Source organism: Bombina bombina, chromosome 5 (assembly GCF_027579735.1).
Source record: "Bombina bombina isolate aBomBom1 chromosome 5, aBomBom1.pri, whole genome shotgun sequence".
NCBI lineage: Eukaryota > Metazoa > Chordata > Amphibia > Anura > Bombinatoridae > Bombina > Bombina bombina.
In genome coordinates, this window is record NC_069503.1 from 161,595,845 (window position 1) to 161,609,778 (window position 13,934).

The window sequence follows — 13,934 nt, forward strand, 5'->3', positions numbered from 1 at the left end:
CTCACTTCCCTGCAGCGCTGGTATTACGGGTTTTTATCAACCCGTCGTTAACAGGCAAGAAATGAGCGTAGAGCAAAATTGCGCTCCACACTGCACTCCAATACCAGCGCTGCTTAAGTGAGCGGTGAGCTGGTTATACGTGCTTGTGCACGATTTCCCCATATACATCAATGGGGAGAGCCGGCTGAGAAAAAGTCTAACACCTGCAGTAAAGCAGCGTAAAACTCAGTAACGCAGCCCCATTGATTCCTATGGGAAAACAAATTTTATGTTTACACCTAACACCCTAACATGTACCCCGAGTCTAAACGCCCCTAATCTTACACTTATTAACCCCTAATCTGCCGCCCCCGACATCGCCACCACCTACATTATACTTATTAACCCCTAATCTGCCGCCCCCAACATTGCCGACACCTACATTATATTTATTAACCCCTAATCTGCTGCCCCTAACATTGCCGCCACCTACCTGCATTTATTAACCCCTAATCTGCCGTCCCCAATGTCGCTGCCACTATTCTAAATTTATTAACCCCTAAACCTAAGTCTAACCCTAACACCCCCTAACTTAAATATAATTAAAATAAATCTAAATAAAATTCCTATCATTACCTAAATTATTCCTATTTAAAACTAAATACTTACCTATAAAATAAACCCTAAACTAGCTACAATATAACTAATAGTTACATTGTATCTAGCTTAGAGTTTATTTTTATTTTACAGGCAAGTTTGTATTTATTTTAACTAGGTAGACTAGTTAGTAAATAGTTATTAACTATTTAATAACTACCTAGCTAAAATAAATAGAAATTTACCTGTAAAATAAAAAACCTAACCTAAGTTACACTAACACCTAACACTACACTACAATTAAATAATTTACCTAAATTAAATACAATTAAATAAATTACCTAAATTAAATACAATTAAATAAATTAAATACAATTAGCTAAATTACAAACCCCCCCCCCACTAAATTACAGAAAATAAAAACAAATTACAAAATATTTAAACTAACTACACCTAATCTAAGAGCCCTATCAAAATAAAAAAGCCCCCCCAAAATAAAAAAAACCCTTAGCCTAAACTAAACTATCAATAGCCCTTAAAAGGGCCTTTTGCGGGGCATTGCCCCAAAGAAATCAGCTCTTTTACCTGTAAAAAAAATACAAACACCCCCCAACAGTAAAACCCACCACCCACACAAGCAACCCCCCAAATAAAACCCTAACTAAGAAAAACCTAAGCTCCCCATTGCCCTGACAAGGGCATTTGGATGGGCATTGCCCTTAAAAGGGCATTTAGCTCTATTGCTGCCCAAAGCCCTAACCTAAAAATAAAACCCATCCAATACACCCTTAAAAAATCCTAACACTAACCCCCGAAGATTCACCTTACCGGGAGAAGTCTTCATCCAAGCGGCAAGATGTCGTCAACGAAGCCGGCAGAAGTGGTCCTCCAGATGGGCAGAAGTGTTCATCCAGACGGCATCTTCTATCTTCATCCTTCCGACGCGGAGAGGGTCCATCTTCAAGACATCTGACGCAGAGCATCCCCTTCTTCCGATGTCTTCTTGCTGAATGAAGGTACCTTTAAGTGACGTCATCCAAGATGGCGTCCCTTAGATTCCGATTGGCTGATAGAATTCTATCAGCCAATCGGAATTAAGGTTGAAAAAAACGTATTGACTGATCCAATTCTATCAGCCAATCAGAATCTAAGGGATGCCATCTTGAATGACGTCACTTAAAGGTATCTTCATTCAGCAAGAAGACATTGGAAGAAGAGGATGCTCCGTGTGGATGTCTTGAAGATGGACCCGCTCTGCGTCGGAAGGATGAAGATAGAAGATGCCGTCTGGGTGAAGACTTCTCCTTCGTTGAGGACATCTTGCCTCTTGGATGAAGACTTCTCCCGGTAAGTGAATCTTCGGGGGTTAGTGTTAGGATTTTTTAAGGGTGTATTGGGTGGGTTTTATTTTTAGTTTAGGGCTTTGGGCAGCAATAGAGCTAAATGCCTTTTTAAGGGCAATGCTCATCCAAATGCCCTTTTCAGGGCAATGGGGAGCTTAGGTTTTTTTAGTTAGGGTTTTATTTAGGGGGTTGGTTGTGTGGGTGGTGGGTTTTACTGTTGGGGGGGGGGTGTTTGTATTTTCTTTACAGGTAAAAGAGCTTATTTCTTTGGGGCAATGCCCCACAAAAGGCCCTTTTAAGGGCTATTGATAGTTTAGTTTAGGCTAGGGTTTTTTTTTATTTGGGTGGGGGGGGTTATTTTGATAGGGCTCTTAGATTAGGTGTAATTAGTTTAAATATCTTGTAATTTGTTTTTTATTTTCTGTAATTTAGTGTGTTTTTTTGTAATTTAGCTAATTGTATTTCATTTATGTAAGTTATTTAATTGTAGTGTAAGGTTAGGTGTTAGTGTAAGACAGGTTAGGTTTTATTTTACAGGTAAATTTGTATTTATTTTAGCTAGGTAGTTATTAAATAGTTAATAACTATTTACTAACTAGTCTACCTAGTTAAAATAAATACAAACTTGCCTGTAAAATAAAAATAAACCCTAAGCTAGATACAATGTAACTATTAGTTATATTGTAGCTAGTTTAGGGTTTATTTTACAGGTAAGTATTTAGTTTTAAATAGGAATAATTTAGGTAATGATAGGAATTTTATTTAGATTTATTTTAATTATATTTCAGTTAGGGGTTTTAGGGTTAGACTTAGGTTTAAACGGTTAATACATTTAGAATAGTGGCGGCGACGTTGGGGACGGCAGATTAGGGGTTAATAAGTATAATGTAGGTGGCGGCGATGTTAGGGGTGGCAGATTAGGAGTTAATAATATTTAACTAGTGTTTGCGAGGCGGGAGTGTGGCGGTTTAGGGGTTAATATGTTTATTCTAGTGGCGGCGATGTCCGGAGCAGCAGATTTGGGGTTAATAATTTTATTTTAGTGTTTGCGATACAGGAGGGCCTCGGTTTAGGGGTTAATAGGTAGTTTATGGGTGTTAGTGTACTTTTTAGCACTTTAGTTATTAGTTTTATGCTACAGCTTTGTAGTGTAAAACTCATAACTGCTGACTTTAAAATACGTTAGGAATCTTGGCGGTAGAGGCTGTACCGCTCACTTTTTGGCCTCCCAGGACAAACTCTTAATACCAGCACTATGGAAGTCCCATAGAAAAAAGCCTTTACGGAATTTACGTAAGTTGGTTTGCGGTAAGGCCAAAAAAGTGTGCGGTACACCTATACCTGCAAGACTCGTAATACCAGCGGGCGTACAAAAGCAGCGTTAGGACTGTTTACGCTGCTTTTTCACCTTCCCGCAAGACTCGTAATCTAGCCGTTAGTTCTTTTAGTATCCTTTGTTGAAGGAGCAACACTGCTGTACTGGGAGCTAGCTGAAAGCCAATGGCAAGTGGTATATATGTGCAACCACTAATCACCAGCTTCTGATCCTCCTTAGGTATATTTTTCAAGAAAAGGATACAAAGAGAGTGAAAGAAATTAAATAGTAGAACTACATTGGAAATTTTTTTTTTAAATTGCATGCTCTGTCTGAATCATGATAGAACAAATTTGGGTTTCATATCCCTTTAAGCACTCCTTGCTCTCAACTAGGTACCACAATATTTTATGTTTATATTTTAATAAAATTGCTAAGAGATAATACAATTATTTAGTTATGTTCTTCTTTGGACTAACTTTTTAGGGTCTAAGTTTGCCCAAATATTTATTTTAGTGTTGGTAAAAGTTTTTGCATCATCACTAAAATTTGTTCAGGAATAAAACTTAATAACTCTTTTTACAGGGGTCAACAAATCTGTTTAGGAGCCATTAAGAATGTGTACAGGACAGACATACTTTTTGGAGGTAGAAAGTGATATTTGTATATAGCTATATGGAAAATAACCCAAAAAGTTAGGAGCCAGGGTAAAATCACTGTTTTTGCAAAATATCTGCATACAAATAAATGTTTAAATGCATTTCATTTTCTTAGCTATATTTTATATTGTTTTGCAGTCCCTGAATAAAGCTTTATTTGTATTTTATCTCCTTTTGCAATGGCCAGTGAGGAGCAATTATAGATGAGCTGCTACTCTGACCAAATAATCACTCTGTAGAATGTTTAGGGTCAGATTTCAGGATCCACTCCATCCTCTCAATTTTTGCAATCATATTGTAGGAAAAGCACCTAGCTGTGGGCTAGATTACAAGTGGCGCACTATTTAGCTCTTTTGCTTGATCATTTTTTTGTGAGTGTCGGGTGGTGAGCGTATTACAAGTTGAAAGTAAAAAGTTTGTGCTTGAGTGAAACCCGATGCATGTTACCAAATATTGTGATCATGTTAATGTATTCTTCCCATAGAAGTCAATGGAGAGCACAGAAGAAAAAACACCTCATGCGCTAACCTGACAGGAGTTATTCATAGTTAACATTTCAATGTTCATATATAAAATAATGTTTTTTTTATTGTAAATACATATTTAAATATATATCTGTGTATACCTATACCTGTATATCAATTCCTATATATATATATATATATATATATATATATATATATATATATATATATATATATATATGTATTTATTTTACATTAACATCATATATATATAAAAAATGTATTCATTTTATTTTCTATGTGAAGAACATAGGAATATAAAATATGTGTAACGTGCATCAGTTGTCGCAATGTAGGTCTAACACAGTGTCGGGTTAGTGCACATGAAGAATTACTAACTTCATTGTGCGTTATTGAAATATTAAATATTAAAAAATATTAATAAAAATATTAGCGCTGTGGAATCTGTTGGCGCTCTACAAATAACCGATAATAATACTAATCATAAAAATTATATTACAACTTATACATATTGTAATTTAGAATATTTTACAGTATGTATAATAATTTGTAATAATTTTTAAAAATATTTAATATTTTAATAACATACATTTGGGCTTTCAGTTCTTCATGTGCATTAACCCGACACCACGTTAGACCTACATCGAAACCCGATGCTCGTTACACATATTTTACATTCCTATGTTCTTACATAGAATTTTTTTTAATTTTTATTATTAAATATATATTTCTATATATATCTGATTATGTTACTGTAAAATAGATATATATACAGGTATAGGTATATACATATATACGGTATCTATCTATCTATCTATCTATCTATCTATCTATCTATCTATCTATCTATCTATCTATCTATCTATATATATATATATATACATATATATATTTTTATCCCCATTGACAACCCATCTTCCCCTGCTGCCTCTAAACTTCTCTCACTCACTAACTCCTTCGGCCTCTCACAATCCACCCTATTCCCTACCCACAGTGATGGACACTCTATTGATCTTGTATTCTCCTATCTTTGCTCTCTCTCTCATGTTGCCTTTTGCCCATTTCCCATCTCAGACCACCATAAACTCACCTTTAATCTTAATACACAGGCTAAACCTACTTCTCCCCCTCGCCCCCGCACCTGTAGAAATCTGCACACTGTGGATCCTCCCCAACTCTCCAACCTTTTTCAAATACGCCTCCCCCACACTTCCACAATATCCTGCCCTGACCCACTATAACAATACTTTCTCCTCTGCACTTGACACTCTGGCTCCTCCCCAACTTCGCAAAGCCCCACGTTGTCAGCTCCAGCCTTGGCACTCCCAGCAAACACGCCACCTACAAAAATGCTCCCACACTGCTGAACGTGCCTGGAGGAAATCCCGCTCTGAACCTGATTTCATGCACTATAAGTTCATTCTTTACTGCAAAAAAAGAAGTTCGGATGTAGGCCCCCAAATTCATTAAAAGGTAAACTTTATTCCATAAAGATTAAAAACATCATGAAGACATCAGTGTGGAGTGAGCATAAGCTGGAACTTACGCGTTTCGGCCATTGGCCATAATCATAGATCTTCATTCTTTACTCTTACACTTCTGCCCTTCACTTAGCTAAGGAAACCTACTTCTCTTCTCTTATATCCACTCACTCCTCAAATCCTAAAAGACTCTTCTCCATTTTCAATTCTCTCTTCTACCCACCTGCACCACCCCCTTATCTGCATTCAGTGCTCAAGACCTGGCTGACTACTTTTTCTATAAAACACTTACTATCAGAAGAAACATCCCAACACAAGCCTGCAATCTCCCAACCTCTCCCCAGTCACCCCCTCTGCCACCCTCCTCCCAACCACTGAGAGTGAAGTATATTCCCTATTGTTTTCCTTATACCTCACTACCTGCCCACTTGACCCTATTCCTTCACATCTTATACCTTCTCTGTCTCCTACCCTCACTCCAGCTCTTACTCACATATTCAACCTATCCCTTTCTACCAGCTCATTCCCTGCCTCCTTCAAACATGCAAAGGTCACCCCCATCCTCAAAAAAACCTCCCTTGACCCTAACTCTCCTGCAAACTACTGCCTTATATCACTGCTCCTGCTAGCTTAAAAAATCCTTGAAAAACTAGTTTTCGATCGCCTAACCACTCCCTGTCCTCCAACTCATTGCTCGACCCCATGCAATCTGGATTCCGTCCCCAACACTCAACTCAGACTGCCCTCACCAAGGTTACTAACTATCTAATGTCTGCTAAAAACAAAGGCTACTACTCTATACTCATCTTACTTGACCTCTCTGCTGCCTTTGACACTGTTGACCATCCCCTTCTTCTACGAACTCTCAGCTCTCTTGGGCTCTGTGACACTGCCCTCTCCTGGATTCACTCTTATCTCTCTAACAGATCCTTCTCTGTCTCTTTTGCTGGTGACTCCTCCTCTTTTTTGCCTCTGTCTGTTGGAGTACCTCAAGGCTCTGTCCTGGGTCCTCTACTCTTCTCTGTTTACACTTCTTCACTGGGTAAACTTATCAACAGATTTGGCTTCAACTTTCACCTCTATGCTGATAATACCCAGATCTACCTATCCACCCCTGCACTCTCTCCTTCTGTCAATTCTCACATCAGCGACTGCTTATCTGGCATTTCCTCCTGGATGGCCTCTCATCACCTAAAAATAAAAATGTCCAAGACCGAACTACTTCTAATCCCCCCCTCTAGTTTTATTTTTCTATCACTGTTGGCGGCACCACTATCTCCCCTTAACCCAAGTCTGCTGCCTTGAAGTCAAACTCAAATCTGTCCTTCATTCCCCACATCCAATTGCTCTCTTCATCCTGCCGCAACCATCCAACGCAATATCTCCAAAATTCTTCCGTTTCTGAGCGCTGAAACTACTAAACAGCTAATCCACTCCCTGGTAATTTCCAGACTTGACTACTGTAATAACCTACTAACTGGCCTCCCTCTCTCCCGCCTCTCTACCCTTCAATCCATCCTAAATGCATCTGCCAGGCTAATCCACCTCTCCCGATTCTTTGTATCTGCTGCACCTCTCTGTGAGTCCCTTCACTGGATCCCCATTCACAGCAGAGTTAAATTCAAAATTCTCACCCTGGCCTACAAAGCCCTCATCAATGCTGCCCCCCCTACCTGTCCTCACTCATTAACAAATATACTCCAGCCCGCCCCCTAAGATCTATCAATGACCTGCTCCTTGCATCTTCTACCATCACCTCCTCTCATGCTAGACTACAGGACTTCTCTCATGCGGCACCAACCCTCTGGAATGCACTTCCTCAAGCGGTCAGACTTTCCTCTAACCTCTCCTCCTTTAAACGTTCCCTAAAGACCTTTTTGTTCAGGGAAGCTTATCACCCAACTCAGTAACAAATGAATTTCACTTACCTAACAGTTGCCCTCATCTATCTTCTCACTAATATCATTCTCACTTCTGCAGTCCCTACCTCGTGTTCCCCATCCTCCTACCCATCTACATTGTAAGTTACCATGGGAATAGGGCCCTCAATTCCCCCTGTATTTGTAAAATGTTGTCTTTTATTATATTGTTTCACCGTTGTACTTTTTTATACCCATGGACAGCGCTGTGGAACCTGTTGGCGCTTTATAAATATAGAATAATAATAATAATAATAATATATATACAGTATATATTTATATATATATATGTTGTATATATATATATATATATATATATATATCTATATATCTATCTAGAGAGAGAGAAAGATAGATATATATTTACAATAAAAATAACATTTTACTGTATGTTAAGAACATTGGAATGTAAAATATGTAGTGAATATACAGTAAAAAAAACATGTATATACATATATATACAAACATACATATACACGTGTATGTATATATACATTATAGTCCTTTGCAGTTAAACACCTTTTCATATACCATATACCTTTTAGCCCTTCTAACTTTTTTTTTATATTTATATGAATCATTTTGATCAGATAGTGTTTATATGAGTGTAACTGTATTTTAAAATGTATTTGTTGTGTTTAGTGCAACTTTTTTTGTAAACGCACTACCCTTTACGTGAAGGATTCAGTCGCACTAACCTGATGAACATAAAATACAATTGTGCTCTTGCTATCACATTTACTTTCAACTTGTAATATGTATGCTTTTTCCAATGGGGGCAAAAAAACGATATTGCTTGCATGCAACAGTTAGCGCCCACTTGTAATCTAGTCCTGTATGGGGAATTACATTTTTAAATTAATGTCCCTTTGAGGAGACATTGGCCTATAGTTATCAAGCTGTCTACTTACCTGCCTTCGCCGGCCCCAATACGCCCGCCTAAGCTCGCCTCACATCGCCGCCGCGGACCTGAATACATTCGCCAAAGTTATCAAAAAAGCTGTCAAAAAGCCGCTCACCAAGTATGGGGCGATGAGCAGCGGACTGTGATAGTTATCACTCATCCGATCTCGCTGCTCTTCGGCTTTTTCCCAGCTTTATTGAAAAGCTGTCACTAAGCACCCACACTAAACTACACTGTTCTACCCCCTATACCGGCGCCCCCGGAGCCCCCCGCAACTAAATAAAGTTATTAACCCCTAAACCGCCGCTCCTAGACCCCGCCGCAACTATAATAAATATATTAACCCCTAAACCGCCGCTCCCGGACCCTGCCGCCACCTACATAATACCTATTAACCCCTATCCTGCCCCCCTATACCGCCGCCACCTATAATAAATTTATTAACCCCTATCCTGTGGATCCCGGACCCTGCCGCAACTAAATAAATTGTTTAACCCCTAAACCGCCGCTCCCGGACCCCGACGCCACCTATATTAAACTTATTAACCCCTAATCTGCCCCCCTACACCGTCGCCACCTATAATAAATGTGTCAACCCCTATCCTGCCCCCCCTATACCGCCGCAACCTATAATAAAATTATTAACCCCTAAACCTAAGCCTAACACCCCCCTAACTTAAATATTAATTAAATAAATCTAAATAAATATTACTCTTATTAAATTAATTATTCCTATTTAAAACTAAATACTTACCTGTAAATTAAACCCTTAGATAGCTACAATGTAATTAATAATTACATTGTAGCTATTTTATGATTTATATTTATTTTACAGGTAACTTTGTATTTATTTTAACTAGGTACAATAGTTATTAAATAGTTATTAACTATTTAATAACAACCTAGCTAAAAGAAATACAAAATTAGCTGTGAAATAAAGCCTAACCTAAGTTACAATTAAACCTAACACTACACTATCATTAAATAAATTAAATTAATTAACTACAATTACCTACAATTAAATACAATTAAATAAACTAACTAAAGTATAAAAAAGAAAAAAACAAAGTTACAAAAAATAAAAAAATATTACAAGATTTTTAAGCTAATTACACCTAATCTAAGCCCCCTAATAAAATAACAAAGCCCCCCAAAATAAAAAAATGCCCTATTCTAAATGACAAAAGTTAACAGCTCTTTTACCAGCCCTTAAAAGGGCCTTTTGCGGGGCATGCCCCAAAGTAATCAGCTCTTTTGCATGTTAAAAAAAAATACAACCCCCCCAACATTAAAACCCACCACCCACATACCCCTACTCTAACCCACCCAAACCCCCCTTAAAAAAACCTAACACTAACCCCCTGAAGATCTCCCTACCTTGAGTCGTCTTCAGCCAGCCGACCACCGATGGAACAGAAGAGGACATCCGCAGCGGCCGAAGTCATCATCCAAGGGGCGCTGAAGAGGTCTTCCATCCGATAGAAGTCTTCATCCATGCGGCATCTTCAATCTTCATCCATCCGGAGCGGAGTCTTCTTCAAACGAGACGACGCGGAGCCATCCTCTTCCAACGACGCCTACCCGACGAATGGATATTCCTTTAAGTGACGTCATCCATGATGGCGTCCCTCGAATTCCGATTGGCTGATAGGATTCTATCAGCCAATCGGAATTAAGGTAGGAAAAATCTGATTGGCTGATTCAATCAGCCAATCAGATTGAGCTCGGATCAGCCAATCAGATTGAACTTGAATCTGATTGGCTGATTGCAGATAAAATAGGTTTTTTTAAGGGGGGTTTGGGTGGGTTAGAGTAGGGGTATGTGGGTGGTGGGTTTTAATGTTGGGGGGGGTTGTATTTTTTTTAACATGCAAAAGAGCTGATTACTTAGGGGCATGCCCCGCAAAAGGCCCTTTTAAGGGCTAATAAAAGAGCTGTTAACTTTTGTAATTTAGAATAGGGTAGGGCATTTTTTTATTTTGGGGGGCTTTGTTATTTTATTAGGGGGCTTAGATTAGGTGTAATTAGCTTAAAAATCTTGTAATCTTTTTTTATTTTTTGTAACTTATATTTTTTTATTTTTTGTACTTTAGTTAGTTTATTTAATTGTATTTAATTGTAGGTAATTGTAGTTAATTAATTTAATTTATTTAATGATAGGGTAGTGTTAGGTTTAATTGTAACTTAGGTTAGGATTTATTTCACAGCTAATTTTGTATTTCTTTTAGCTTGGTCATTATTAAATAGTTAATAACTATTTAATAACTATTGTACATAGTTAAAATAAATACAAAGTTACCTGTAAAATAAATATAAATCCTAAAATAGCTACAATGTAATTATTAATTACATTGTAGCTATCTTAGGGTTTATTTTACAGGTAAGTATTTAGTTTTAAATAGGAATAATTTATTTAATGATAGTGTAGTGTTAGGTGTAATTGAAACTTAGGTTATTTTTTATTTTACAGGTAAATTTGACTTTATTTTATCTAGGTAGCTATTCAATAGTTAATAACTATTTAATAGCTATTGTACCTAGTTAAAATAAATTTAAATTTGCCTGTAAAATAAAAATAAATCCTAATATAGCTACAATATAATTATTAGTAATATTGTAGCTATATTAGGGTTTATTTTATAGGTAAGTTTTTTGTTTTAAATAGGAATAACTAATTTAATAAGAGTAATATTTATTTAGATTTATTTAATTAATATTTAAGATAGGGGGGTGTTAGGGTTAGTGTTAGACTTAGGTTTAGGGATTAATAATTTTATTATAGGTTGCGGCGGTGTAAGGGGGGCAGGATAGGGGTTGATAAATTTATTATAGGTGGCGACGGTGTAGGGGGGCAGATTAGGGGTTAATAAGTTTAATATAGGTGGCGGCGGGGTCCGGGAGCAGCGGTTTAGGGGTTAAACAATTTATTTAGTTGCGGCGGAGTCCGGGATCCACAGGATAGGAGTTAATAAATTTATTATAGGTGGCGGCGGTATGGGGGGGCAGGATAGGGGTTAATAGGTATTATGTAGGTGGTGGCGGGGTCCGGGAGCGGCGGTTTAGGGGTTCACATATTTATTATAGTTGCGGTGGGGTCCGGGAGCGGCGGTTTAGGGGTTCACATATTTATTATAGTTGCGGCGGGTTCCGGGAGCGGCGGTTTAGGGGTTCACATATTTATTATAGTTGCGGCGGGGTCCGGGAGAGGCGGTTTAGGGGGTAATACATTTATTTAGTTGCTGCTGTGTAGGGGGGGCAGATTAGGGGTGTTTAGACTCGGGGTACATGTTAGGGTGTTAGGTGTAGACAGCTCCCATAGGAATCAATGGGATGTAGGGCAGCAGCGAACATGAACTTTCGCTATGGTCAGACTCCCATTGATTCCTATGGGATCCGCCGCCTCCAGGGCGGCGGATTGAAAACCAGGTACGCTGGGCCGGAAAAGTGCTGAGCGTACCTGCTAGTTTTTTGATAACTCCCAAAAGTAGTCAGATTGTGCCGAACTTGCGTTCGGAACATCTGGAGTGACGTAAGAATCGATCTGTGTCGGACTGAGTCCGGCGGATCGAAGCTTACGTCACTATATTCTACTTTTGCCGGTGTGTAGGGCTTGATAACTTAGGCAAATCAGCCTCGCCACAAATACGCTGCCGAATTCCAGCGTATTTGAGGTTGACGGCTTGATAACTAGAGGCCATTGTATGAATATTTGTTCAAAGAGCAGAAGTTTAATATGTTTATGTTTAATATTTTCTTTTCCATGATATATATCAGTAAAAATTAGTGTCCAAAAAAATAGGTTTATTAAGCATAGCTATTTCTATTTTCAGAAGAATATTGTAGTATCTTTTAAATTTCTACAACAAATCAAATTGTATACAGTGTCCCTCTAAGGTATGAAATTCATATCTTTAAAATCCATTTTGCATAGCCCTCCCAGTGCGCTTTAAACAGGACCTAAAAGATGCAGACGCTGAAGAAGGTACCACTGTGACATTTTCATGTGAGATCACCAAGCCTGATGCACCAGTGGTTTGGAAAAAAGGAATTACAGTTCTTCAAGCAAGTGACAAATATGAATTCCGACAGCAAGGAACAACGGTAGAACTTGTCATTAATAATGCTGGTGCAGAGGATTCTGGGAGTTACACGTGTGATACTGGAGATCAACAAACAGCTGCTCGTCTCAAAGTCCATGGTAAGATAATAAGTCATATCATAGTGCTGAGTCCAACTGAATTATGTAATGGTATGCTGTCATTTGTTTTTGTAGCTGCAATTAGCTCATATATACTTAACAGGCACTCAAGAAGCTTAGGCAATAGGCAGGAACTAAGCACTATGGGCTAGATCAGTGTTTCTAAACTGCGGTCCTCAAGACCAGATTTTAATTATAGCTAAACTTGAGCACAGGTGAAATAATCAGCTGATCAGTAACAATGGTTACAAACCTGCTCTTACCCATCAGCTGATTATTTCACCTGTGCTCTGTTTCAGCTATTATGAAAACCTGGCCTGTTGGGGGTACTTGAGGGCAGTGGTTTAGAAACAATGGGCTAGATTACAAGTAGAGAGTAAAAATATTAGTGCTATTGTGCTTTAACCCCTTGAGTGCTAACGACGGCTCAGAGCCGTCGCTAGCACTCACCCACCTTTAGAGCAATCTGGGGGCTCCCACCGACTCCCACCCAGGGAATCGGGCCTGTAAAGTGACAGGCATCGCTGGGGCTTCCCGTTACGTGCGGTGATGTCACGCCCAATGACGTGATGATGTCACTGCACAACTTTATTTAAAATTTACAATACAAAGTATAGGGAAAGGGGGCATGCTGCTTAGAAGCCTTTATCTCAGACATCTAAGCAGCTACACCGTTGGAAAGGTAATCGCCTAACCTTTCCAACGGTATAAGATCTGGGGGGAAAAATTAAATCCAGCTTAGCACATTGCTTGAGTGTAATCAGTTCTGCTTCTTTTTGTGCTCTGATTAAAGTTATTTTTAGTGCTCTAGCAATAGTATGATGCACCTTAACATATGTGTGTCAGATAGTACAGTTGCGTTAAATCCTCACATAATAGTCTTCTATGGGGGCACACAGGAATATGCATGTCACATATTGTGCCAGAGCTAAGCAAATGGTGCATAAAAATCTGCTCTTCTTCATGTAGTTCTGTACTATATTATTTTAATTCAAGTTAAGCATAAAACACTTCACCCATACATACATACATATATATATATATATAAATATAT

At 38.4% G+C, this 13,934-nt stretch overlaps 1 protein-coding gene across 1 annotated transcript in view; it reads left to right on the forward strand.

Annotated features, from left to right (window-relative positions):
• OBSCN (obscurin, cytoskeletal calmodulin and titin-interacting RhoGEF) overlaps positions 1–13,934 on the forward strand; it is a 937,038-nt gene that overhangs the window by 228,282 nt on the left and 694,822 nt on the right. The window contains 1 exon segment of the mRNA XM_053713767.1: positions 12,614–12,880. Coding sequence (XP_053569742.1) covers positions 12,614–12,880 — 267 coding nt within the window.